Raw genomic sequence first — 24,889 nt, 5'->3', positions numbered from 1 at the left:
CTTTTTTGAAGTCAACTGTGCAACTTCCAAAACCACACTTCTCCATAAGGTTGGAAAAAACAAAATGGCTGGACTTATCAGTTCTGATACATTTTTTAATCTGTTTGAGTTTGGGCAGTTCCTTGGACTCCTGGCCTTAGAATAGTTACTTTCTATACAATAAGAACAATAATTATACCCAAAATATATCAAAAGAAAAAGAAAATTACTTACATCATGCTACAAAAATGCTTTATAAAATAAAACTTTTTGGCAGCCAAAAGTGGGTGCCCTTGGGGACAATCTCTTGGCAGCTCTAAACCTATTTCCTAGTATATCATAGTGATGATGATAATGTCTCCTGGAGTAGTGCAGATTAAAATAAAATGAGGTCATCCATTTTAGCCTATTATAAAGCTATCGGATATTGTAGTTACATTTTAAAATCACTGGGAAGCGGACTTGGCCTAATGGATACGGCGTCCGCCTACCACATGGGAGGTCTGTGGTTCAAACCCCAGGCCTCCTTGACCCATGTGGAGCTGGCGCATGTGCAGTGCTGATGCACCCAAGGAGTGCCCTGCCACACAGGGGTGTCCCCCGCATAGGGGAGCCCCACGTGCAAGGAGTGCATGCCATAAGGAGAGCCGCCCAGCACGAAAGAAAGTGCAGCCTGCCCAGGAATGGCACCACACACACGGAGAGCTGATACAAGATGACGCAACAAAAAGAAACACAGATTCCAGGTGCCGCTGATAAGGATAGAAGCGGTCAGAGGAGAACACACAGCAAATGGACACAGAGAACAGACAACTGGTTGGGGGGAGGTAGGGAAGGGGAGAGAAATAAATAAATCTTTAAAAATAAAAAATGAAAATCTCTAATAGTAAGTCATTTTAGCCAGGAATGTGGTATGTGACAGCATCAATGTAATTATCCTATGGATACTTTTTCCTTGTTTCTACGTACTTGCTATGAATAGGCATGTGAATGCAGATAAACTATCCAGGATCATGGGAGGAAAGACTGGAATTTTTTAAAAAATCAATTTTATTTTTTATTTTTTTAATAAAAAAATTTATTAGGAAAGTTGTGAGTTTACAGAGAAGTCATGCAGAAAATACAGAGTTCCCATATATCACCCTATTATTAACAGTTGGCATTACTGTGGTACATTTGCTATAATTCATGAAAGAACATTTTTATAATTGTACTATTAACTATAGCCCATCATTTACAATAGGGCTCATTGTGTTACAAAGCATTATATTTTTTTTCCCATTGTATGTACCATATTTTGTTTATCCACTCATCTGTGGATGGACACTTGGTTTGCTTGCATCTTTTGGAAATTGTGACCACTATGAGCATTGGTGTAAAAATATGTTTGAGTCCCTACTTTCAAGGTCTTTGGCTATATACCTGTAAGTGGGATTGAAGATCATATGGTAATTCTCTACTTAACTTTTCAAAGAACCAGCAAACCATCTTCTGCAGTGGCTGCATCATTTTACATTATCACCAATAATGAATGAATGTTCCTATTTCTCCATACCTCTTCAACCCTTGTAATTTTTTATTTTTCAAATAGTAGCCGTTCTAGTGGGTGTGAAATGGTATCTTATTGCGGTTTTGATTTGCATTTCCCTAATAGTAAGTGATGTTGAGCATTTTTTCATCTGCTTTTCAGCCATTTGTAAATCCTCTTTGGAAAAATGTCTATCCACTTTTTTGCCCATTTTAAAAATGGGTTGTTTGTCTTTTTATTGTTGAGTTGTAGGATTTCTTTACATATTCTGGATATTATGCCCTTATCAGATATGTGGTTTCCAAATATTTTCTCCCATTGGTCGGATAGTTTTTCATTTTCATGATAAAGTCCTTTGATGCTCAGAAGTTTTTAATTTTGATGAGATCCTGTTTCTCTATTTTTTCTTTTGTTGCTTGTGCTTTGGGTATAAAATATAAGAAATCATTGCCTAATACAAGATCCTGTAGCTCTTCCCTATGTTTTCTTCTAGGAGTTTTATTGTCCTGGTTCTTATATTTAGGTCTTTCATCCTTTTTTGTTTATTTGTTTTTTAGGTGCTGCCAGGGATTGAACCCACGACCTTGAACATGGAAGCAGGCACTAACCACTGAGCTACACCCGCTCCCCTCTTTGATCCATTCTGAGTTGATTTTTTGGATATGAAGTGAGGTAAGGGTCTCCCTTTGTTCTTTTGTATATGGATATCCAGATCTCTCGGCACCATTTGTTGAAGAGACTCTTCTTTCCCAGTTTAGTGGATTCGGCAGCCTTTTCAAAAATTAATTGGCCATAGATATGTGGGACTATTTCTAAACTCTCAATTTGATTCTGTTGGTCTATATCTATATACATATCCTTGTGCCAGTACCACACATTTTTTTTTCTTTTTAAAGATTTATTTATTTCTCTCTCCCCTCCCCACCCCATTATCTGCTCTCTGTGTCCATTCGCTATGTGTTCTTCTATGTCTGCTTGTATTCTCACTGGGCAGCTCTGGGAACTGATCCTGGGACCTTCCGGAGTGGGAGAGAGGTGATCATTCTCTTGCGCCACCTCAGCTCCCTGTTCTGCTACGTCTCTTTTTGTCTCTCCTCTGTGTCTCTTTTTTTTTTCCTCTCCCCTTCCCCGCCCCCACCCCCAGTTGTCTGCTCTCTGTGTTCATTGGCTGCGTGTTCTTCTGTGTCCACTTGTATTCTTGTCAGTGGCATCTGTGTCTCTTTTTGTTGTGTCATCTTTCTGTGCCAGTTCTCCATGTGTGCAGCGCCATTCTTGGGCAGGCTGCACTTTTTTTCGGGCTGGGCAGCTCTACTTACGGGGTGCACTCCTTGCACGTGGGGCTCCCTTATGCAGGGGACACCCCTGCATGGCACGGCACTCCTTGCATGCATCAGCACTGAGCATGGGCCAGCTCATCACATGGGTCAGGAGGCCCTGGCTTTGAACCTTGGACCTCCCATGTGGTAGGCAGACGCCCTATCTGTTGGGCCAAATCTGCTTCCCCCTCTTTGTCTCTTGTTGCATCATCTTGCTGTGTCAGCTCTCCACATTGGCCAGCACAGCTGCACTAGGTGGCACTCCTGCATGGGCCAGTACTCCAAGTGGGCCAGCTTGCCATGCAGGCCAGCTTGCCTTCACCAGGAGGCCCTGGGCATCAAACCGTGGACCTCCTATATGGTAAATGGAAGCCCAAATGCTTGAGCCACAACCATTTCCCTACCATGCTGTTTTGACCACTGTAACTTTGCAAAAAGTTTTTAAGCAGGGATGTGTGAGTCCTCCAACTCTGCTCATTGCTTGGTTTTTTTGTTTGTTTGTTTGTTTGCCCATTGTCTCCTCATTTTGTTTTGCTTGTTGTCTGCTTGTTGCTTTTACTCAATGTCCCCTTTAAGAGGCACATAGAACTGAACCCGGGACCTTCCATGTGGGAGGTGGGTGTTCAACTGCTTGAGCCACATCTGCTCCCCAGGGCCACCTACTTCCACATTCAAATTTGATGATTGGTGTTTCTAATTCTGCAAAGAAGGCTGTTGGAATTTTGACTGAGTTTGCATTGAATCTGTAAATCACGTTGGGTAGAAATGACATCTTAACAATTGTGAAAGTTTAAAGTTTTGTAAATCTCAGAAAAGATCATGTTCATTGATTTAATCCATTCCTATGGGTATAGGTCCCTTTAATAGCATTAGGTTCAGTTAAGGGACCTTGATTTGATCACTATTGACTAGATCACTTTAAGGATTTTGATTGGATGTTAGTGAGGCATAGCCCAGATTAGGTCTCTACCTTCTTTCTGGGATCTTACGTAAAGAGAGAATTGAAAACAGAAACACACCAAGACAGCTGCAATTTTGACCCTGCCATGTGTGAGAAAGGCCTGCAGGAAGACAGAGAAGCCCTGCGAGACTGAGAGAGAGGCCGAGGGAAACTCTGAGAGGTGGAGAGAGAGGCTGGAGGCTGGAATCAGCAGAACAGGCCCAAAGCAAGGAGATGCTGCTATCTTGTCTTGTCAGGTGAAAGGAGTCCAGGATTGCCAGTTGCCAACCTTGGTGAGATAGCATCTCTGATGATGCTTTGATTTGGACATTTTCATAGCCTTGGAACTATAAGATTTTGCCCCAAATAAATTCCCATTACAAAAGCTAACCTGTTTCTGGTATTTTGCTCTCAGCAGCTTTAGCAAACTAAAACAATATTTAAGGACAGGGATGTTTTTGATAAAGAGCTGCATTTTTGAACTTAATTGCTCCTAACAGAATTTGTCTTGTCTGACCAAAAGGCATAAGGTCTTAGTTCACTAAAGTATTAGCTTCTGACCAATTTGACATCCATGTCCAGAGTTAAATTATGGGACTGGCCCTTGGAGCTTAATTCTGATGGATGCAACAAGGTACATTGAAATTAATGAAAATCATAAATGAGGACACGTTTGTTAATGACATAGCTACACCACACACACAAGTAACCAAAGGGCATAGGTAAGGGTTTAATCGTGTCTTAGTTAGAAATTATGATAGGTATTTCTCACATGAACTTCAGTAGTGCAAATTATATTGCTTGATGAAAAACATGAATGCTATGCCATTAGAATATTTAAGCCTGGCTTAAGAAAGAAAAATTTACCAGTATTTCAATGCTCACTTTAACCTGGTAGCTTACTTTCTTCAAAACTATTCTAAGCTAATTTATACTTGACCTAATTGGGATGTTTTGCAATTTCTTTGTTCTTTTTAGTCATTTGCAAGAAGAACAATTTACTTAAGTCCCTAGGTCTCTTGAAATATGTGATGAAAAATATACAATTACCTAAAAAATAATCAGGCAAATATACCTTTCATTACTGAAGAAGTCTAGAGTTTGTGTTGCCAAGGAGGGATTTCTGTAAATGTTTAAAGGATCCAAATGAGGGGCTGACTAGGTAATGGACAGCTGATAGGACTGGGAATGTGACTGGATACCTGAGTATGAATAAACTGCAAGCTTCCATTTTTTTGACAAGAGTTTTGAATTCCAAATATCAGTTTCACTGATGACTCACTGGGAACTTGGTAGAAGTCACTTTACTTTCTGGTACTTCAATTCCTGGCTGTGTTCAAAATGGAGGATATGGGAAGTGGTTGTAGCTCAAGCAATTGGGCTTCGGCCCACCACATGGGGTTCAGTTCCTGGTGCCTCCTGGAGAAGGCGAGCTGGCCTGGTGGGCAGGCACAGCAAGCTGATGCAACAAGATGACTCAACAAAATAGACACAAGGAGGAAAAACAACGAGACCCAACAAATCAGGGAGCTGAGGTGGCTCAGGTGATTGAGTGCCTCTCTTCCACAGGGGAGGTCCCGGGTTTAAATAAATAAAATCTTTGAAAAAAAAAGGAGGATATTATTTGATCCTAAAATAAACTAGGGTTGTTGTTTAAGAGTTCTAAGAGGATATTTAATTATGTAAATTTCCACCCCTTTAATTATTATGCCTTGACTGTCTATCTTCATCTTTAATTTTCTATGCTTTGAGATGCAGATGTGGCTCAAGTGATAAGAACTCCACCTACCTTATTGGAGTTTCGATCCTGGGGACCTCCTGGTGAAAAATAAGAAGAGAAAGCGTGCCTGTGTGGCAAGCCAGTGACCATGTGGTGAGCTGCGTGCATGCGTGGTGAGCCGAGTGCCTGCGTGGTGAGCCGAGTGTCCGCGTGGTGAGCCGAGTGCCTGCGTGGTGAGCCGAGTGCCCGCGTGGTGAGCCGAGTGCCCATGTGAGTGCCTGTGTGGTGAGGGGAAGGGAGGGCAGGAGGGGGGAAATAAATAAAAATTTAATAAAAATTGTTTATGCTTTGGTTACATTCTAAAATTTTATGTTAATTTATGTTCATATCTTTTCTTTTTTAAACTTCTCTTTTCCAGTTCTACTCTCCAGCTCCTTAGCATCCTTGTTTTGTGGATTTCTTTTCTCTGATAATATCGTTTTATACTGTTTCAGGCCAGTAAACCTGTGTCTGCTTTTGCTGTTACTTCAGATTCTAATAAAATCCTCTACATTTTATCTTATTTTGGATTAATAGGATTCTCTCCCCTAAAATCTAATGTCAGCATATTTGTCTGTGACTTTTCATATATGCACAAGTCCATTTATAATAAAGGCATAATTTACATACTACATGACTAAAAAAAGTAAATTTCATGTAATTTTTGTCAACAGATCTTTGTTTATTTTGTGTATTAATTACTCATTAATATATCTACCTTTAAGTATATAAGCTGGGAGAGGGGGAATTTGCCATTCAATTTAGAATTCGAAATTTGCAGCTATAAATAACCTTGGAGGTCACATAGTTTAAGATCTTCATTTCACAGATTAGGAAGTGGCTAAATGACTGACTGTTCAAGGCCACACCACAGTTAGTGATTGACAGGGACTCTAGAACTCATGAGTCCTAGTTCCCTAACTACTGTCAATACCACTCCAGGTCTAGTACATGTTCAGGCTTTAATTGATGAATTTGACTAAGGTCAGCCCATGCCAGCCTCTAGGTAAATTTATCTGTTTATATTCAGACACTTCATCTTTAATTCAGGCCAGCCAAAACTATAACCTTGTGAACCAGAAGTTCAGATGGAGAACTGGCAAAGATCCATCCCTCCACTGAAAATACACATGCTACACACATGCTGGATAGTTGTCTTTTGTTTCCAAAGACAGCACATTACTTTGCCATGGTGGCAATCCATTTTACATTCATTTGACAAAACTGGCATACACTGTGAAACAGGCACTATGCATTTTGTACCTTAGGATTTCTGCTCTCAGGGAACTTAAACTCTAGGGTGAAAGCAAATGTGAAATAAATAACTACGCAAAGAATCGAATCCTAAAAATAAGTGTACATGTATCTTATAAGCATTCAATTGAAAAATTCCTTCTTTGTAGCTTGATTTCGTGTGAAAGAAGCCATTTCAATATATAACCAAGGAAGCAGCTAAGCACATAAATAAGTTGGTTATTCATGATTGCTAAAATTTATTTTGTCCATGACTAATGACTGTTCTGCCAGAAATGCTGTTCTAATTAGGCAAAGACTTTTGGAGGTTAGAAAGTTGAAGGTTTGGAGGACTGTAGAAAGAGAGGAAATACATACATTTTGGGAAGGAGACTTGGCCCAATGGATAGCGTGTCTGCCTACCACATGGGAGGTCCGCGGTTCAAACCCTGGGCCTCCTTGGCCCATGTGGAGCTGACCCATGCACTGTGCTGATGTGTGCAAGGAGCGCCCCGCCACTCAGGGGTGTCCCCTGCATAGGGGAACCCCCGTGCAAGGAGTGCACCCCAGGAGTGCGCCCCGTGAGGAGCGGTGCCCAGCGCGAAAGAAAGTGCAGCCTGCCCAGGAATGGTGTCGCACACACAGAGAGCTGACAGAGCAAGATGACGAAACAAAAAGAAATGCAGATTCCTGGTGCCTCTGACGAGGAATAGAAGCGGTCACAGAAGAACACACAGCAAATGGACAGAGAGCAGACAACTGGGGGAGAGGGGGAAGGGAAGAGAAAAAAAATATTTTAATGTTTTAACAGTTTGTAAATACAAAAGTAATGCATTCTTTGACTAAAACATTCAAGCTATACTTAAAGGAAGAAAGTCAAGAGGAAAAGTTCTCTCTATTCTGGGTACCCACTCTTGAGTTTCTTTTTCTTCTTTACAGAAATTTCTGTGCTTATAGAAACATGTAAATATTATGTCTCTCTTTTATTTATTTTTTGTCATAATTGGGTGTATATTAAATGTTTTCCACTTACTTTATCCTAGAGATATTTATACACCAGTACATACTGATCTACCTGATGTTAAAAAAAATGGTTGTGTACTGTACCTTTGTATGCATACACCATCATTTACTTAAGCAGATGTTGATGTTTTTAAGTCTGAAATACTGAGGGGGGTAAAGAAATATTTAACACAAATATATTTGAAGCAAGCCATTGCTAGAGCTAAGAGCACAGCCACAGACATAAAGTAGGTGGTCAAAGTTTTATTAAATTAATGAATATTTCTTCGTCTTTGTTGAAGTGAAGAACCCATCAGTTGTTTTGATTGGTTGCTTTTGTCTTTTCATTCACAACTGCTAATAACTTTCTCCCTGACTAGCCTGAGGAAGTGGTAAAAGTCTAACTTTTTCCTGTATGAGACCACACTCGGTGCTGCCTGTGGTATCTGGATATGGCTGCAAGGATGAAACAACCACATATTAACTCCCAGCGACTTCCCTGACTGAATCTCCCCACCCTCCTCTGATCCCCACTTGGCTTAACTTCCTGTCTTTTATCAGCTACACTTTAGCAAGACCCTGTAATGTGTCAGTGTAGGGCAGAACAAATCAAAGTGTTCTACCTCACAATTTAAGGAAGGCAGGGGTTAGTTTTTGTTTTAAGATAAAAATCTTTTAACAAAACATAAACTCGCCAAGACTTCCTTGAACCCAAACAGCATTGTCACACCCTCACAAGCACTTATTCCTTACACAGCCTGATGACTCAAGATTACTAACATTTCTATTCATAAGGAGTTTGCTGGCCCCAAATCAACTCATTCTGGCCCTCCCCCATCTTCTCTCTCCCTTGGGAAACTGACATTTGGCGCACTTGCTGCACCACGTTTCATTAGAATGACGACTATGCGTGTTGCTGCCCCGCCTCTTTAAAGTTCATTTTTTTGAGGTGGGAGAGCAAAGAGGGCAGAATCTTTTTAACGTCTAAGTCTTCCAATTCAGAAAGATACGATAAAAATGGGAAATAAATAGATCAAGGATTTCTGTTTGTTATTTGCTGCACAACTGGGCATTCACATCGGAAATCACCTACATTTACATTCTTGTGTCACCCAGTGCTAGAGACAGGTGTGAGGGAACAGAGCACGAGCTCTGCCTTCCGGGGGGTTACAGTCAAAGCGTCCACCTCCAAACCTGACCTTACTAAAAAGCAAGGTGACAACCTTTCCCTTCGGATCTTTCACTTAGTTCATAGCTTTTTCGGAAAAAATTGAAGAAAAAAAATCTTAGTGCATTCCCGAGGCCTGACCGCCCCAGTCGCGGGGCAGCTGTGGAGGCCGCCCCCCACGCAGCTCCCGGCCGCTTTCACCCGCGCTCGGGGCAGAGAGAAAACCACTTCGAGCGCCCGAGGGAACTCAGCCCCCTTCCTCTCGGCATCCCTCTACCCGACGAGAAGCGCTCTGCCTCAGCCCTGCCCCTCCGCGGGCCCCGCTCCCCAGGGCGCGGGTGCGGGGGGCAGGCCCGGGGGAGGAGCGCGGGGCGTGCGGGAGGGGGCGCCGCCCGGGCGCGAGCGGGGCCGGGAGGGCCTCAGCGGGCGCGGGGAGCCGAGGGCGCGCCGGAGTCCCGCGCTCCCGGGCCTCTGCCGAGCAGGAGGAGGGGCGACGGCGGGAGGGGCGGGGAGGGCAGTGGGGGAGGCGACTCGGGGCCGCGGCTCTTTCTTCCGAGCGCCGACAACTCGGGGCCGAGAACTTCTCCCCGACCCGCCCGCGCCGCTCGCCCTCGGCGACCCCCCGTTCCCGCACGGCGCCCCCGCCCCGCCCCCGCCTCCGGCCGCGCCGCCCCCCCTGCCGGCCGCCGGCCGCGCTTCTCTCAGTTACAAAGGAGGGAAAATGAGCCGGGCGGCGGCGCGGCGCGGGACCCCCGGTGCGGCCGCGAGCGCGGCGGTCGCCGGCACCACGTAAAAGGCCCCGCCCGCGCAGCGGGCCCAGGCCCCAGCGGAGCCGGAGGCCGCCGCTCGCCTCCCGCGCCCTGCGCGTCGCCTCCTGGCCCGAGGCGGAGGCGGAGGCGGAGGCGGAGGAGGCGCCGCCTTCCCCGCGCCGCGCGCCTTCGCCGCCGTTGTCTGCGCACCGCTCTGGACCAGTTTGGGGAAGTTGCCGGGGCTTGGCGTCGTCCAGATGTGCGACCTCATTGAGCCGCAGCCGGCGGAGAAGATCGGCAAGATGAAGAAGTTGCGGAGAACTTTGTCCGAGAGTTTCAGCCGCATTGGTGAGTGGCGCGCTGCCCCGGGCACCCCGCTCGGCGCCCCGTCGCCCGCTCCCTTGGGCGCCGCGCCCCCGCCGCGCTCCTGACACTAGCAGTACAGCAGCCGCCCCGCGCCGGCGTGGAGTGCGCTGCGTGCGGGAGTGGAGGGAACCGTGCCCGCGACCTGATGGGGGGCGGTGGTGGGAGGGACAGATAGCCCTCTGCCCCAGGACGTGGGGATTCATTTGTGGACGATTTCAAGGCTACAGTAAGGGTCCCTTCCTCCTCGCCCCTAACGTTCCGGCTTTCGCGTCCGCGGGGACCCACCAGGGGACGCCCCGGCCCCCACCGAACACCGGGCTGCGCGGCCGCCAGGGTCACTTTTCTTTTTTTCCTTTGGTACGCATTATTTGGTATAGAGTGTTTAATCAGTATTTTAGCTTTGGAAATGGGTGAAGTGTTGAGTTGCGCCTTGGTATTGTTAAACATAACCAACCCAAAGGGAAGTGGGACAGATACCTTGGGACCTTTTGTTCAGTACGTCGGGTCCTAGAAAGCGAGATGTGGGTGTTCAGAACCGAGGTCCCTGAATGTTCCCATTGCTGCAAAGAAATGCCCTCTAAGTGATCTGGCCTGGAGGAATAGCAGTAAGTGTCCCAGACTTACTCTACTCGTTATCTATACCTCAGGGGCTATTGTCTTTAAACCAGCCAAGCAAATGACCAACAAATACAAACCGAGAAATGTTCAGGGCACTTAAATCCACGTCACAGGCTGTAAGGGGGTGGCTAGTGTCACGTGGAATGGGTTTATTAGATTTCCAGTGTTGACCATAGAAACCCCCTTTAGCCTTAAGGCTTAGCGGACTCCTCTACAGCCATAATTGTCATTTACACAGGTAACTGCGCTCAGCAAGAGAATAGCACAAACATGAAAAAATAACTTCCCTTGGAGTCCCTCTGAGCGTCTAGCCTTTGTTTAACTTAACAGGTCATCCATGTTAATGAAGGTATTGATAGACTTTAAACATTGAAGTGCTTAATAAAACAAAATAAAATCCTGCACTATGAAAAGCGCACATGAATATTATAGTTATCCTTCCATCTACTCATTTAAAAATTATTTTATAAGTACATCTTAAAATATGCAAACTTTCTTCAAGTGAGAGAAAGCATGGATCGAAATTTAGCTGATCTTTCTTTGTTGTCTTTTAACCTAAAATTTCGTTTTCCTAAACAGAATCCCAAGATAATTTTAAAGATATCGTGTGAAACCAATATTTAGTCTTGGTTTTATTTATTGCATAGATTTATATTTGTACTTTCGCTCTTCAGAGTTAGATATGCATATGGGGAGTCTGTATATTCAAATGAAGTTTGAAGCCTTGAAGAGTGTGAGAGAGCAAGGTGTGGAGCGATTGTGCATTATTAACAAGGACGTTTCGGCCCCTGACCCAGGCCATCACAGAGGCGGGCTCCAGAGTCCATTAAGCTCCTGTTCTAAAACACTGAACTGTGTATTTACTAATGCTAATGATTGTTGGCACCCCTCCAGTTTTGTGTTAAATAATTCATTGCAATTGAGTCTCAGTAAGAAACCAAGGACATTAATATAAAAATTCCCTATGTTTAAATAATTTCAAGATTTGATTGACAATCAGTAAAATTTGGATTAACTAGAGTGCTAGCAAATGGGGGTATTATGGTTAATTGGATTTTCTAGCTTACCAAGATTTAGTGATATGAAACTCCTTTTGATTCCAACTCTTGTTAAAATGTCTGCTAACATCTCCTAGTAGATTTTACTTCCAGTCTTTAGAAAGAGTACAGTGCAGTGAACCTAACTGACTGTTTCTTGGATTGATGGAGGGTCATGATGCTGAATAGCAAATCTCACTGTGGCATACTGTGAAAGTAGGTAGAGACATTTTAAGTGATTATGATGCGTATCAAGCCCAGAGAATTCGTTAGAAATCACTTTAAAGAGAAATAAATCTTTGTTGCGTACTTATTTTTTGATATTTCATATTTTATTTGCAAAATTAAAAGCAATAGACTCAGTCTGGTTAGTTAAAGGACTTTTAAGGCACTGGAGACTGCTTAATTGGGACTTTACTGTGGGATTATACTGTGCCTTGGTTCATAGTGTGAGCTGTGTGTTGGATGGACCAGGGATTCCCAGTTTGCCACTCTTAGTCGAGTGACCTTGGACAGGTCCCTCAACTTCTCTGAGCTTCAGTTTTTGTGTACAACTCAGTCTTGTTGACACATTGTGAAATAATATATATGATGTTCTATGTGATACTTAGTAAACATTCACAGTATCTTCATTATTAGGGAGTATATCATACTGACAAGCTGATCTTATAGGTAGAAAGCAAGAGACAGAAGGAAAGAAGTGATTTTGATGCAGTATACGTAGCCTGGAAACAGGATGGGTTTTGGAGTTAGGCAAACTTGGATTTGAACCCTATTTTTCCTGCTTGTTTTGTGCCTTGGGAAACTGGCAGAATTTCCCTAAACCCCACAGCCCTTATCTGTAAATATTCATAAGATGTTGTGAAGATGAAATCAGATAAAATATCCATAAAATATCTAGTGCAGGATCATTCACATGAGGAAGATCAATACTGGGGCCTGTTATTATTTCTTTCCATTTATCTGTTTATCCCCTGTATTCCTCCTTTCTCTACTGGTACTTCATGGGGAGATCAAAGAGTGGATGCTTTATTCCTCTTGAATAATCCAGCATTTCTTTAGCCAATCTGATACGGCTTTTGAAATAAACATACTGACCTTATTTTGCTTTTTAGTATGATTCAAAAGTCTAGCTTGTTTTAGGGTGAAATGTACAGTATCATTGTTTAGCCATAAGAATTATAATCATTCACCTACAGAAAAGGAGGATAATGCTTGAAAGTAAGTGATGTCCAACACTGTTTATTATTAATAATAATGATTCTAAATACACAAAAGTAGCAGTGCTAATGTTTAATTTATTTGCAAGGAAAGATCATGCCAACTCTGTGGCTCCCCACCTCAAATACAACTGAGCTGAGATTACTACATTATAAAAGGACTAATAAAACACATTGGCTTTCAAGCCACAGCACTCTAATTTATGACATCTGCCTGGGAGTGACTATAATACAGCTATGGTTCTTTTATAAGACGGGTGTAATTGAATTTTAAAGTCACCTGTCGATTTCACTAGTGAATATTTATGGTTTTCTGCTAAGTAGTGTCAGTATGGCCACTTATTTAGGAATTAGTATAGTTGTCTCATACTTTTTAAAAAATTTAGGCGAACAAAGACAAATGGAAACACAATTGTTAGAATAGTTTAAATATATTCTCATCCATTTCCTCTTTTCTTTCTTTGTTTCTTTTATGTTTTTTGAATGATAGTCTAGAAATAGAAAGACTTTCTTCGATTCCCAGTGTATGGTAAGGTCAAACTGACATTTCTTCATATTCATTTGAATGGATTTCTTCACGTTTGTTTTGATTTTCCCCTGGAGAAAAAGAATGTTTATACCCTATGATATTTGAGATGAACCACAGGTATACCAGTTCTTTAAAGGATGGCATTTGTGAGAAATTGAATTAAAGGAAGCAGCTGTGGTTAGACTGAATTTTTGGGTTTGTTACTGTATTAGTCTGTGAAAGGGGTGCTGATGCAAAGTACTAGAAATCTGTTGGCTTTTACGAAGGGTTTTTACTTGTGGTAAAAGCTTGCAGTTACAGGGCTCTGAAGAGTCCAACTCCAGGCTACCTTCTCATCAGTCAGTTGCCACGTGTTAAAGTAAGATGGTCACTGATTTCTGCCTGGTCTCTCAGTCTCTGGCATAGGGCTTGTTTCTTTGTGGGCCTTCTCAGCTGCTCAGCTGCTCTGTTGTGTTTAGCTGCAAACTATCAGGCAAATGGCTCATCTCTTCCTGGGGCCTTAGCTCTTTGAGCTTTCTCCTTTCTGTCAAATGGCAGGACCAAAATGACAAAGTTCTCCCCTCTTCCATGTGTCTTCTGGAGTGAGTGTCCATTTATGTTAGCCCACCAAAGGGGTGGGGATTCAGTCGGAGTCACGCCTTACTGAGGATGTTGCATCAAAGCCTTAATCTTAACAGGGAATTTAATCAAGGCCCCCCTAGCTGAATCCAATGTAATCAAAGAATTATAACCCAGAAGAATAGAAGGTTTACAAACAAAATCTTTCTCTTTTTGGGATTCATAAGTCTCAACTCTCACAGTTACCTTGTGCTTTAAGAGTGTAATTCTAGATTCCAGTTGTCCTCTGATGAATTCATTCTGTCAGAAAAGAGAAATGTAAGGTTAAAGGTTTACAGATGGTTCAGATAGAAAGTTTTACTATTGTTCTATATCCTCTCCTAATATATTCTCAAAAGATTTTAATTTGAAATGAAATTTTTTATCTCTGATCCATTCCTTAATGAGAACAGCTCATGATTTTCATGTGCCAGAACTTTTGTAAGTCTCAAAAACAAGATGCTGTACTTTATTGAGGTAAAACTCATTAATTCAGTAAATAGTTATGGACTCGTGTCTCCTATGTCCCCTACATTGTGCTGGCACTCAGATAAGAGACCAATGAAACCATTATCTGACCTCAAAAGTTTAGAGGGAGACAAGCAAATGAATGAGAAATGGCAATACAGCGTGGTAAATTTTACTATAAAGATTAATGTAGTTTTCTCTTGGAAAATGTAGGAGGGGCACCACTCTACCCAGAGTTCTGAATGGACTGGTTCTCATAAATGGTTTAATATATGCCCTTTTGTTAATCCAGAATAATGTAATATGCTTGTTATTCTGTGATATCACTGAAGACGATTGTGGGTTTACATTTGCATGAATGATTAATGATAATCAGGGAATGTAATCAATAATGAGATATAGTGTACTTGTTTAGGTCAAAGTTTATTCATCATTGATCTGATAAATATCTGTCAGAGACACTTTAATTGGTCTTTGTTGTCACTATTAACTGCTAAGATATTTAGAGGAAACCATGTAAATTGTCTAGCTATAGAGGGTTTCAATGAAATGATGGACTTCTTGGTCTGAAAATGTTCACCATGATGGTTTCCTGGGCTTGAAAATAGTGTACAGGGGAAAGAATGTCCTGCTCCTTCCATCTTAGAAAATACACCAGCCATTTACTCTTCTCTTTTCTCCTCCTTTCTACCTCAGACCCCATCTCTCTATCCAGAATGTTGGGGGAATTGGAAGGACTTGGGGCAAGAAAGAGAAAGTCCATCCTGGGTACTGAAAACATTCTAGTTCTTTGCTCTTACTTTCTCTCAACTTGAGGGCCTTCATTCCATGGTTGTAATTACCTAATTGGTATTATCAGCAGTAGTTCTTATTGAATGCTTTGCTTAAGAAAACACATGGCTAAATTTGTATAAAGTTTGAGAATGTGCAATAATTTGCTTATGTATGACTTTGTGTAAACATTTCTTATTACAAAAAATTAGATTTTTAGACAGACCAACTTTTCTAAATTTATGCACGTCACTAATATTTTATAAAGGAATCACTAGTCAAGTATGCTAATTAAGGGACACACCTTGAGTTGATAAAGTGATGAGTATTGCCTAGTAAACCTTGTTTACTGGTATTTAAAGAAAGTCTTCTAGATCAGAAGTTTTTTAAAAAAGTTTTGTTTATTTCTCCCAACCCCCTCATTTGTTTGCACTTGCCCTTGCTGTTTGTCTTCCTTTTTTTTTTTAAGATTTATTTATTTATTTCTCTCCCCTTCCCTCCCCCCTCCCCAGTTTCTGTTCTCTGTGTCCATTTGCTGCGTCTTTGTGTGCTTCAGTTGTTGTCAGCGGCACAGGAATCTGTGTTTCTTTTTGTTGCGTCATCTTGTTGTGTCAGCTCTCCCTGTGTGCGGCGCCATTCTTAGGCAGGCTGCACTTTCTTTCGGGCTGGGCGGCTGTCCTCACGGGGCGCACTCCTTGCACGTGGGGCTCCCCTATGCGGGGGACACCCCTGCTGGGGCTCCCCTACGCGGGGGACACCCCTGCGTGGCAGGGCACTCCTTGCGCGCATCAGTACTGCGCATGGGCCAGTTCCACATGGGTCAAGGAGGCCCGGGGTTTGAACCGCGGACCTCCCATCTGGTAGACGGACGCCCTAACCACTGGACCAAGTCCTCTGCCTTGTCTTCCTTTCAAGAGGCACCAGAACTGAACCCAGGGCTTCCCATGTGGGAGGGAGGTGCCTAAATTACTTAAGCCACCTCTGTTCTCTGCTTTACTGTGTCTCCCATTAGGTTTTCCTCCCTGTGTCTCTTGTTGCAACATCTCTCTGTTACCTTGCTGCAATATTGCATTGTGTCACCTCACTTCCTTGCTCGTCTTTCCTAGGTGGCACTGGGATCTGAACCCAGGACCTCCCATGTGGTAGGACCTCAATTGCTTGAGCCACATCCACTTCCCAGATAAGAGGTTTTAAGTTCTAGTGAAAATGTAGTCACTGGAAATCATCTGGAATCTTGTATCTTCCTATCAAAATGGGTAATTTTAGATTTAATATACCTTAAATCACATAATAATAAAATATGTGCAAGTAATTGAGTATAAGATAAGCCATTTGAGACTGGGACAAAGGACTATCTTATTAGTTTGCATTCAGAAGAAATTGTTCTCTAGTGAAGGAAATAGAGAAGTCTATTATAGATCAGTTTCTTAACCAAAAGGGAAAGATGAATTACTTTCAAAAACATTTTGTCTCTCTTACCCTCATTCCCCTTAACTCACTTCCACAGCCACGTACTTCCTAATACCCTTGAAAGGACACTTACATAGTATGAAACATATAACCTTTTAAGCTTGCTGAATTATAGATTATAAACTTTGAGATGAGATGTTTAGTCACATTACCTCTCTCCGGGCTTAATTGCCAAAACAATAAGCTTTCTGCTTTTGTCAGAGCATAGCTTTCCAAGTAATAGCTATGCAAGTGCTTCTTTTTATCCAGAATAGAGCTATCCAGTATAGTGGATAGTTGTATGGTGCCACTATATGCCTATGCACAATTCTGCAGATGTGGAACATTTCTTTCACTAGTGGTTTCCAGTGAGTTAGCTACATTGTGAATGCTTCTTAAAATGAAACATTCTAACTGATGTAGAATTTAAGGTGTCTGCAAACTATACATGAAATTTGTCTTATTCTTTCTGGAGTGATAAAAGTCCGGTTCTGAAGATGTATTTAAAATAAATTTAAAGTATTTGCTTGTTCCTATAGAATATTCTGATTTTGTATTTTTAAAACTTTATTATAAAATTTTATCATGTTGAAAATAATGTTCCTATTTTATCTTTCACTCCACAACACTTAAATCACACTCTTGGTCTTTTACCACCATACTTAAACTTTGCTCAGTATGAAAATGTCATTCAGGGCACTATGCAGAATGGGTGTCGTCCTAACTGTCATCTGGGAGCTCTGTGTACCACACATGAAGTCAGATGTTCAAAGCCCAGCAGTTTAATGGAAATTTCTTCAAGGACAGCTTTCTAATTCATTTATGCTTTCATTAAAACTTTTTCCTGCTAAAAAAGAGCTAAGGGAAAGATGTACATACTTTCCCCCCATATTTGGGAGCATAGTCTATTTACGTATTTATGAAAAGTGTTTCGTGATGATGCATGCTGCACAATTCTATCTCATTTGCAGTTTTCGAATTTGTATCATAACATTATTCAGGTTGGGTTACAGTTTTACTTTCTGAAAGGAAAACACCATACTGCTTTGTTTTTTCTGTTTGCTATGACTTGGATACTTTGGTTTCTTTGAGATACTTAAATAGTAACTGTTTCATTTCCCGTTTTGTTTTATAGCTTTGAAGAAAGAGGACACCACCTTTGATGAGGTAGGTTAAATTTCTTTATCTAGCGTTAGATGTATTTAATTACTGCCAGGTCAAGTCAGTAGGTGCCAATTTTGCACTTAGGAAAAAAAACCTTTTTTAAAAAAACTAGAGATGACGACTGCTCATTTAATTTCACTTTATTATTTTCAAATTTTAAATAATCTTTCAAATGAATTTTGGTAGCAATCAACAGATATATGTCTTTTAAATTAATAAATTAAAACACATACCCGGCCATTTGTGTTGTTGCCTTCTTGACGGTGTTAGTGACCAAGAAGCCCGGTGTGCCATGTGTGCTTTGGGTGAGCCTGAAGCTCTTGGGCAGTTTTGCTCCCTTGTAGACCTCAGCCGAAGCAGGTCTGATGAGGTGTTGACATCACGCATTGTCAGTCTCCCAAAGGAGGAGCTGACGCTTCCTGTTCTAGTTTTCCTGTTCTTTGTATATCAGGTCTGCCTTTATCTGCTTGTTACAAAGTAGCAAAAAAAGTCTGTACATATTAGGCATGGGTTCAGGTGTAATGAACATGATTTAATAAAAAAAAGAAAATTGTACTCTTTCCTGAGTTCTTTGTAGCGTAAGTGGGAATCACCAGGAAAATATGTGTGTTTACAAAATGTTCTCAAGAGTGCTATTGAGTGAAGTGTTTCACTGTACTTTCCAAAGCCACAGGAATTGATCTATGTTGTAAGCTGGTCCACACATGTTTTTATATATATTGTCTGTTTATATTTGGACACAATGTGCTTACCCTATTGTCTAATGAATATTTATTTTTTATTTATTTCTCCCCCCCCCAGTTGTCTGCTCTCTGTGTCCATTTGCTGTGTGTTCTTCTGTGACCACTTCTATCCTTATCAGTGGCACTGGGAATCTTTCTTTTTGTTGCGTCATCTTGTGTCAGTTCTCTGTGTGTGCAGCGCCATTCTTGGGCAGGCTGCACTTTCTTTCACACTGGGCAGCTCTCCTTACAGGGTACACTCCTTGCACGTGGGGCTCCCCTACGTGGGGGACACCCCTGTGTGGCAGGGCATTTCTTGCGCGCATCAGCACTGCGCATGGGCCAGCTCCACACGGGTCAAGGAGGCCCGGGGTTTGAACCACGGAGCTCCCATGTGGTAGGCGGATGCCCTATCCATTGGGCCAAGTCCGCTTCCCTAATGAAAATATAAGTTAGTCTGGTTGTAGTTGTTTTGCTTTAGTGGTTGCAAGTACCATGAAATACACTACCTGACCACCCTCTGCTTTTGTGTTGCAGTGAAGAGAGGGTATTTCTGTTCATGGAATGTCCCCTTGGCCATGTGGCTGGCCATAGGTTCACAGTAGGACCGCTCAGGAAGAACCTGTTCCAGGCCAGGATTTCTGGAAGGGGTCAGTGTCATTTGACTTTCACGGTCTGCTGCTGCTGCTTTTTTTTTTTCCTCCTTGGGTTGAGCTCTTCAAAGCTATGTGTCCCTAGACTCCAAAACAATGTCTTCTGCCAGCATTCCTGTAACACCCTCCAAAACTTAGTTATTCTAGACCTGAAGCAATAGGGAAATCTTTTCTTCCTTAGCTATAGTAGGTAATAATGGTATTCTCCTCCAAACCTGTATTTCTGGAATTTCTGCAGTGTTGTTGCAGTGAATATTTTCTTTCTACTCAGAAGAAATCAATGTGATAATACTGGGCATCTTTTCTTTCTTTATTAAGAAAGATCTCCCCTCTATTTATGGAGGTAATTTAAGCTTACATTTTTTAAAAAAAGAAAGCCACTCTCATCCCCTTATACAGGTACAACAACTGTTTATTGTTCTTTTTGCTTCTTTTCCCATGTTTTATAAAGCATAGTATATATATTGTATCTCACTTACAATTTTTTTAAAGATTTTATTTGTGTATTTCTCCCCCACCCCCATTGTTTGTGCTGGCTGTCTGCTCTGTTTCTGTTTGTTGTGTGCTTGTCAACCTCCCATGTGGGAGGAAGGTGCCCAATGGCTTGAGCCATCTCTACTCCCTCACTTTTTTTTTTAAACCTACTACTTGACCTTTCCCCATAATTTTACAGACTCTTCCTAAACATCATTAGGAATTTTAAAAACTTCTTTTATTGTTTAGACATCATTGTTAATGATTGGATGTTACTATGTGATGGGGCTGTATCTCAGTTTTTAAAAATAAATCTGAGGCTGGAGCCTAGATGGAGGTTAAGGATGTATATATTGGGAAGTGTAGGGGAGCCCCACACACAAGGAGTGCGCCCTGTAAGGGGAGCCGCCCAGCGCAAAAAAAAGTGCAGCCTGCCCAAGGATGGTGTGAGTTGACACAACAAGATGATGCAACAAAAAGAAACACAGATTCCTGGTGCCACTGATAAGGATAGAAGTGGTCACAGAAGAACATGCAGTGAATGGACACAGAGCAGAGAATTGGGGGGGGGCGGTTGGGGAGGGGAAGGGGAGAGAAATAAATAAAAAATAAATCTTTGATAAAAAAGGATGTATATATCAAACATGTAGTTCCCCTTCCTACCCCCCCAAAAAACAAAAACAAAAAACGTTTCTGCATGATCAAAGGTCTGGATTTTGCAATTTAGGGAAAAATCATCCTTAGCTTTTACAAAATGTTTTCCTTCTGCACACAAGAGGTTAAATACCTTAAATCAGTGAATCACAGAATGCAAGACCAGGAAGAGACTTTGGAAATCAAGTGGCCCAAACTATCATGTCACAGATAAAAAAATTGAGATCCCTGGGGGTCAAGTAATTTCCAAATAATCAAGGGCAGACCCAGGGCCAGGAGCCTGGGAGAGAGCAGTCCTGAAGGCAGCCTGGCTGTCAGTCCCATCTCCACCACAATTAACTTATTCTTTTGTAAAGTAGAGATAATAGTAGTAATAATAGTAGTAGTAATGAGACTTTGTGTGGGGAAGTGAATGTGGCTCCAGTGATAGAGCTTCCGCCTATGATATGAGAGGACATGGGTTTGATCCCTGGGGCCTCCTGGTGACAAGAAGAGAAAGCGTTCCTGCATGGCAAGCCAGTGCCCACGTAAGATGCCTGTGTGGTGAGCGAGTGCCTGCACAACTGCCCGCATGAATGCCCGAGTGGTGAGCCAGTGCCCTGTGCAAGTGAGTCACACAGCAAGGTGATGACATCAAAAGAGAGACAAGGGGAGAGTCAAGGTGAAGTGCAGCAGAAACCAGGAGCTAAGGTGGCACAATTGACAGGGAACCTCTCTCCACATCAGAGATCTCCAGGATTGAATCCCAGTGAATCCTAGAGGAGAGAAAATGAGAAGAGAAGACAACACAGACAGCAAAAACAGCAGGGTGAGAGGAGGAAAAGGGGGGGAGGGAAATAAATAAATAGATAAATCTTAAAAAAAAAAACAACTTCGTGTGATGATTTGCATGTTAAAACTGTGAAAACATTGTCTAAACCCCAGTTTTTTAGATTTCTTGAGGGGATAACTGCATTCAGTTTTGTAATCCCTGGGGTGACTTGTACATGGTTAACATTCAATAAATATCAACTGAATATTAGTAAATAATTTTTTGCCAGTGAGTAGAGAGTGATGTATCTGGATCAGGCAATGTGGATTCTCATTAGCCTCTTCCTAGCTATTTAGGAAAGTCTTTTAACTTACCCAGGCCTCATTTTCTCATTTGTAAAATCAGTCAGTGTTGTGATCTTCCAGTTACTTTCTAGCTCTAAGTATAGGATTTTAACCATAAAATTACAATTTTACCAAGATCAGAAATGAGCACCAGATCTGTGGTTATACAAACAGGAAACAACTGAGTTCTTCTGTGGTGATCTTCAGAGCATAGTAGTAGAAGTTTTGTTGAACTCTTAGTCTTCCTCTTGTCCTCTTCTGGAATTGGGGGTGTCTGCAGTCCATTGGAATTCATGTTTAAGTCTTGAAACTTGGGAACTGAAACTTAGATATGCTGCAAAATGTGACATTCTCTCTTTATTCAGTATTTATGAGGCTGGATTTATCTCAAGCAGTGGACTCCTCCAGAGGGTGCCTGGAACTGGAGTCCCTAATTCTCGTAGGGAGTATGTGAGTATTTAGCCTTGAACGGAGGAGAAAATGAAATATAGACCTATTTGATAGACTATTCATTTATTTAGCAGTCATGGTATTGCAGTCTATTTACAATAATCAGTATATAACTTATAATAAATATTATAACAATAAGCCATATATAATTTATTATAATAAATATATATTAAGCATTATAAATATATATTAATATAATAATATAATAGACTGAAATACCATGACTGCTAATTTTCAAAACCAGCCTGAAATTATATTCAGAAACTGTGTGCTAATGCTTATTGTACTCGACTATTGAGGCATGAGCTATTTAAAATGATAGGCAAACCATATGGAATTCTGGTGAAGAGAGGACATTTTAAGAAAGATCAATTTGCCCTTCATTACTTGTTGTACTTGTGCCCTGACTAAGTTATCAGGCATTTTATGTTCTGTGGTTTCAATCTATACCATTTGGTTTGGATGAACTAATCATTTGTAAGGGTATTCCAAGTAAAATTTTTTGGTCTAGATTATTTTAGGGTCCCCCTCCCTGCTCCCCACTCCCACAACCTCTATCTCTGCATCTTCTTGATCTTTGGATCCTCAGGACTTAGCATAGTACCCAGCCAAAATGAAGGGGCTAAATCAATAATTATTGGAGAAACAGAAAGTTAAGGCAGGGAAGTGAATGTGGCTCAAGTGATAAGCCCTCCGCCTACTATATGGGAAGACCCAGGTTCGATCCCTGGGACCTCCTGGTGAAAAAGAAGAAGAGAAAGCATGCCTGCACAGTGAACCAGTGCCCACATGGTGAGCTGAGTGCCAACGTGAGTGCCCGCGTGGTAAGCCAAGTTCCTACATGAGTGTCTGTGTGGTGAGCCACTGCTTGTGCAGTGAGCCAGTGCCCGTGCAAGTGAGTCACGCAGCAAGATGATGATGCAACAAAAGAGAGACGAAAGGGGAGAGTCAAAGTGAAGCACAGCAGAGACCAGGAACTGAGGTGACACAATTGGCAGGGAACCTCTCTTCACATCAGAGGTCCCCAGGATAGAATCCCTGTGAATCCAAGAGAAAAAAGATGAAAAGAGAAGACAAGAAATAGAAATAGATACAGAAGATCACAGAGCGAATGGACACAGACAGCAAAAACGTAGGGTGAGGGTAGGGGCAGGTGCAGGGGAACGGGGGAAATAAATCTTAAAAAAAAATGTTAAGGCAGATTGAAGGGTAAAAGCAGATTGGTATTTTGTGCCATAGTTTTTACTAGACACTGTTTTTTGATGACATTGTGATGTGAGCCTCCAGTCAGTGTGAACTACATATCTGTGTTACTGTTGTGGAACAAAGTGTTGACTGTGGTTGGTTGGTGAGAAATGCAAGAATTATAGGGCTTGAAATAAACATTTGAAATGCAAAGAGTTTCATTTGCTCATGGTATATAACCCAGATACATACTTTTTTGAAATACAAAACAAAACAATAACAGGTGATTGTTCCTGAGTTGTTTAATTAGTTTCTGTTCTGGTCAGTGATTTCACGATTGTGAACTGAAAGGGGCGAGTTATGTTGGTGTTTTCCAGCTCTTTTTATTTAGTATCTGAAGAAATGCATACAAAGCTTATCAAATATCTTTTGAATTTCTGCATCGATCTCTAAGTGCTCCAAGTACATTTTACCAGTTAACTTGCATTATTCTGTGCTTACATATGATAATTCTCTGAGATAGATGGGGCAGTGTACAACGATCTTAGCTTCTAATCTGTGTCCCTTTGTGTTATTTTATGTAAAGAGTATAACCTGAGATGATAAATGCAGCAGTGATTTTTATGAGAACCAGATTCTGGGAGTAGGTGCAAAGGTGACCTGGGGACATCCCTTGTCTTTCTTTTCCTTTCATAGAAGAGTGTTGGAAACTGGCTCAGTCTTTTCTCTGCCCTAGCTATTATGGTTTTGGGTGGCTCCAGCGTCCACATGGATTAGGTACACATGGACGCAAAGGCCTGGTCTCAGAGCTCCTTGACTTCCTCATCTCCAACCAGCAGGACCCAGCATTGTTTTCTGCAGGAACTGGGTCATTTCACTGGGATTGTCCCGAATCTAAAGTACTGAAGTCCATCAGCAGTCTTTCCTTAGCTCCACTCCCGATATCCCTTCTTTGCCGCCTTCTGATTTCTGAGTGACACCCTCCCCTGCCTGCCCATCCTGTTCTCCCAGTCCATGACCCACCCTCCCTCCTTTGTTCCCTCTTCCCTGGCACTCTTGCCTGGATCCTCAGTGGCCTTTGCCGTTTGTACTTCCTTTGTAATCTGTTCTGCCAGCCCTCGGTATTGACCTGGCATCCTCTCTGCTCTTACCCAACAGCTGCGAAGAGCTGCTTGAGGAAATCACTCCTGAATAAATTTATCGTTCCCAGCTTTAGCTGGAAATTTTGGACTACTGTGTACAGTCCATTGATGTTCCGCTGACCTGTTTCCTGCTGAAACCTTTCCCATTTCCCTCAATCTTTCTAAAATCTTCACCTCTGCCTCCTTTAGTAGATGGCTTTCCCTCCAACTTCTTAGAACACCCTGCCCTCACATCTGTCTCTGTTCGCTCCAGTCTTTCTTTTTTCCAGTGTCAGATCTACATAAATCCTCTCCCCTTTCTACTCCAGAAGCTTCCATAATTAATATTTTCCATTCTTTTCTTTTTTTTTAGGTACCAAGGCTGGGGATTGAACCTGGGACCTCGTTTGTGGGAAGCTAACGCTTAACCACTGAGTCACATTATTAGCTTTCCTGAGTTGGTTTTTTTCATTTGTTTGGCTTGTTTTTTGTTTTTGTTTTTTTTAGGAAGCAGCCAGGACCGAACCCAGGTACTCAACTGCTTGAGCCACATCTGCTCCACTTTTCTTTTCCTTTTTTTTTTTAAGATTTATTTTTATTTATTTTTCTCCCCTCTCCCCCTCCCCAGTGGTCTGTTTTCTG

At 42.0% G+C, this 24,889-nt stretch overlaps 1 protein-coding gene across 4 annotated transcripts in view; it reads left to right on the top strand.

Annotated features, from left to right (window-relative positions):
* The first annotated feature begins 9,726 nt into the window (after nt 1–9,726).
* CDK14 (cyclin dependent kinase 14) overlaps nt 9,727–24,889 on the top strand; it is a 605,606-nt gene continuing 590,443 nt past the window's right edge. For 2 of the 4 annotated variants that reach the window (XM_004457637.4, XM_058297008.2), the window contains exons 1-2: nt 9,727–10,022; nt 17,865–17,896. In XM_004457637.4, coding sequence (XP_004457694.2) covers nt 9,932–10,022; nt 17,865–17,896 — 123 coding nt within the window. In that variant the 5' untranslated portion in view covers nt 9,727–9,931. The remainder of the gene's footprint in view (nt 10,023–17,864; nt 17,897–24,889) is intronic. The other 2 variants (XM_071215175.1, XM_071215177.1) reach the window with 2 other exon arrangements.

Source organism: Dasypus novemcinctus, chromosome 5 (assembly GCF_030445035.2).
Source record: "Dasypus novemcinctus isolate mDasNov1 chromosome 5, mDasNov1.1.hap2, whole genome shotgun sequence".
NCBI classification, from domain to species: Eukaryota; Metazoa; Chordata; class Mammalia; order Cingulata; family Dasypodidae; genus Dasypus; species Dasypus novemcinctus.
Note: the sequence above shows the minus strand (reverse complement) of the source record. Positions and strands in the feature narration are given on the sequence as shown.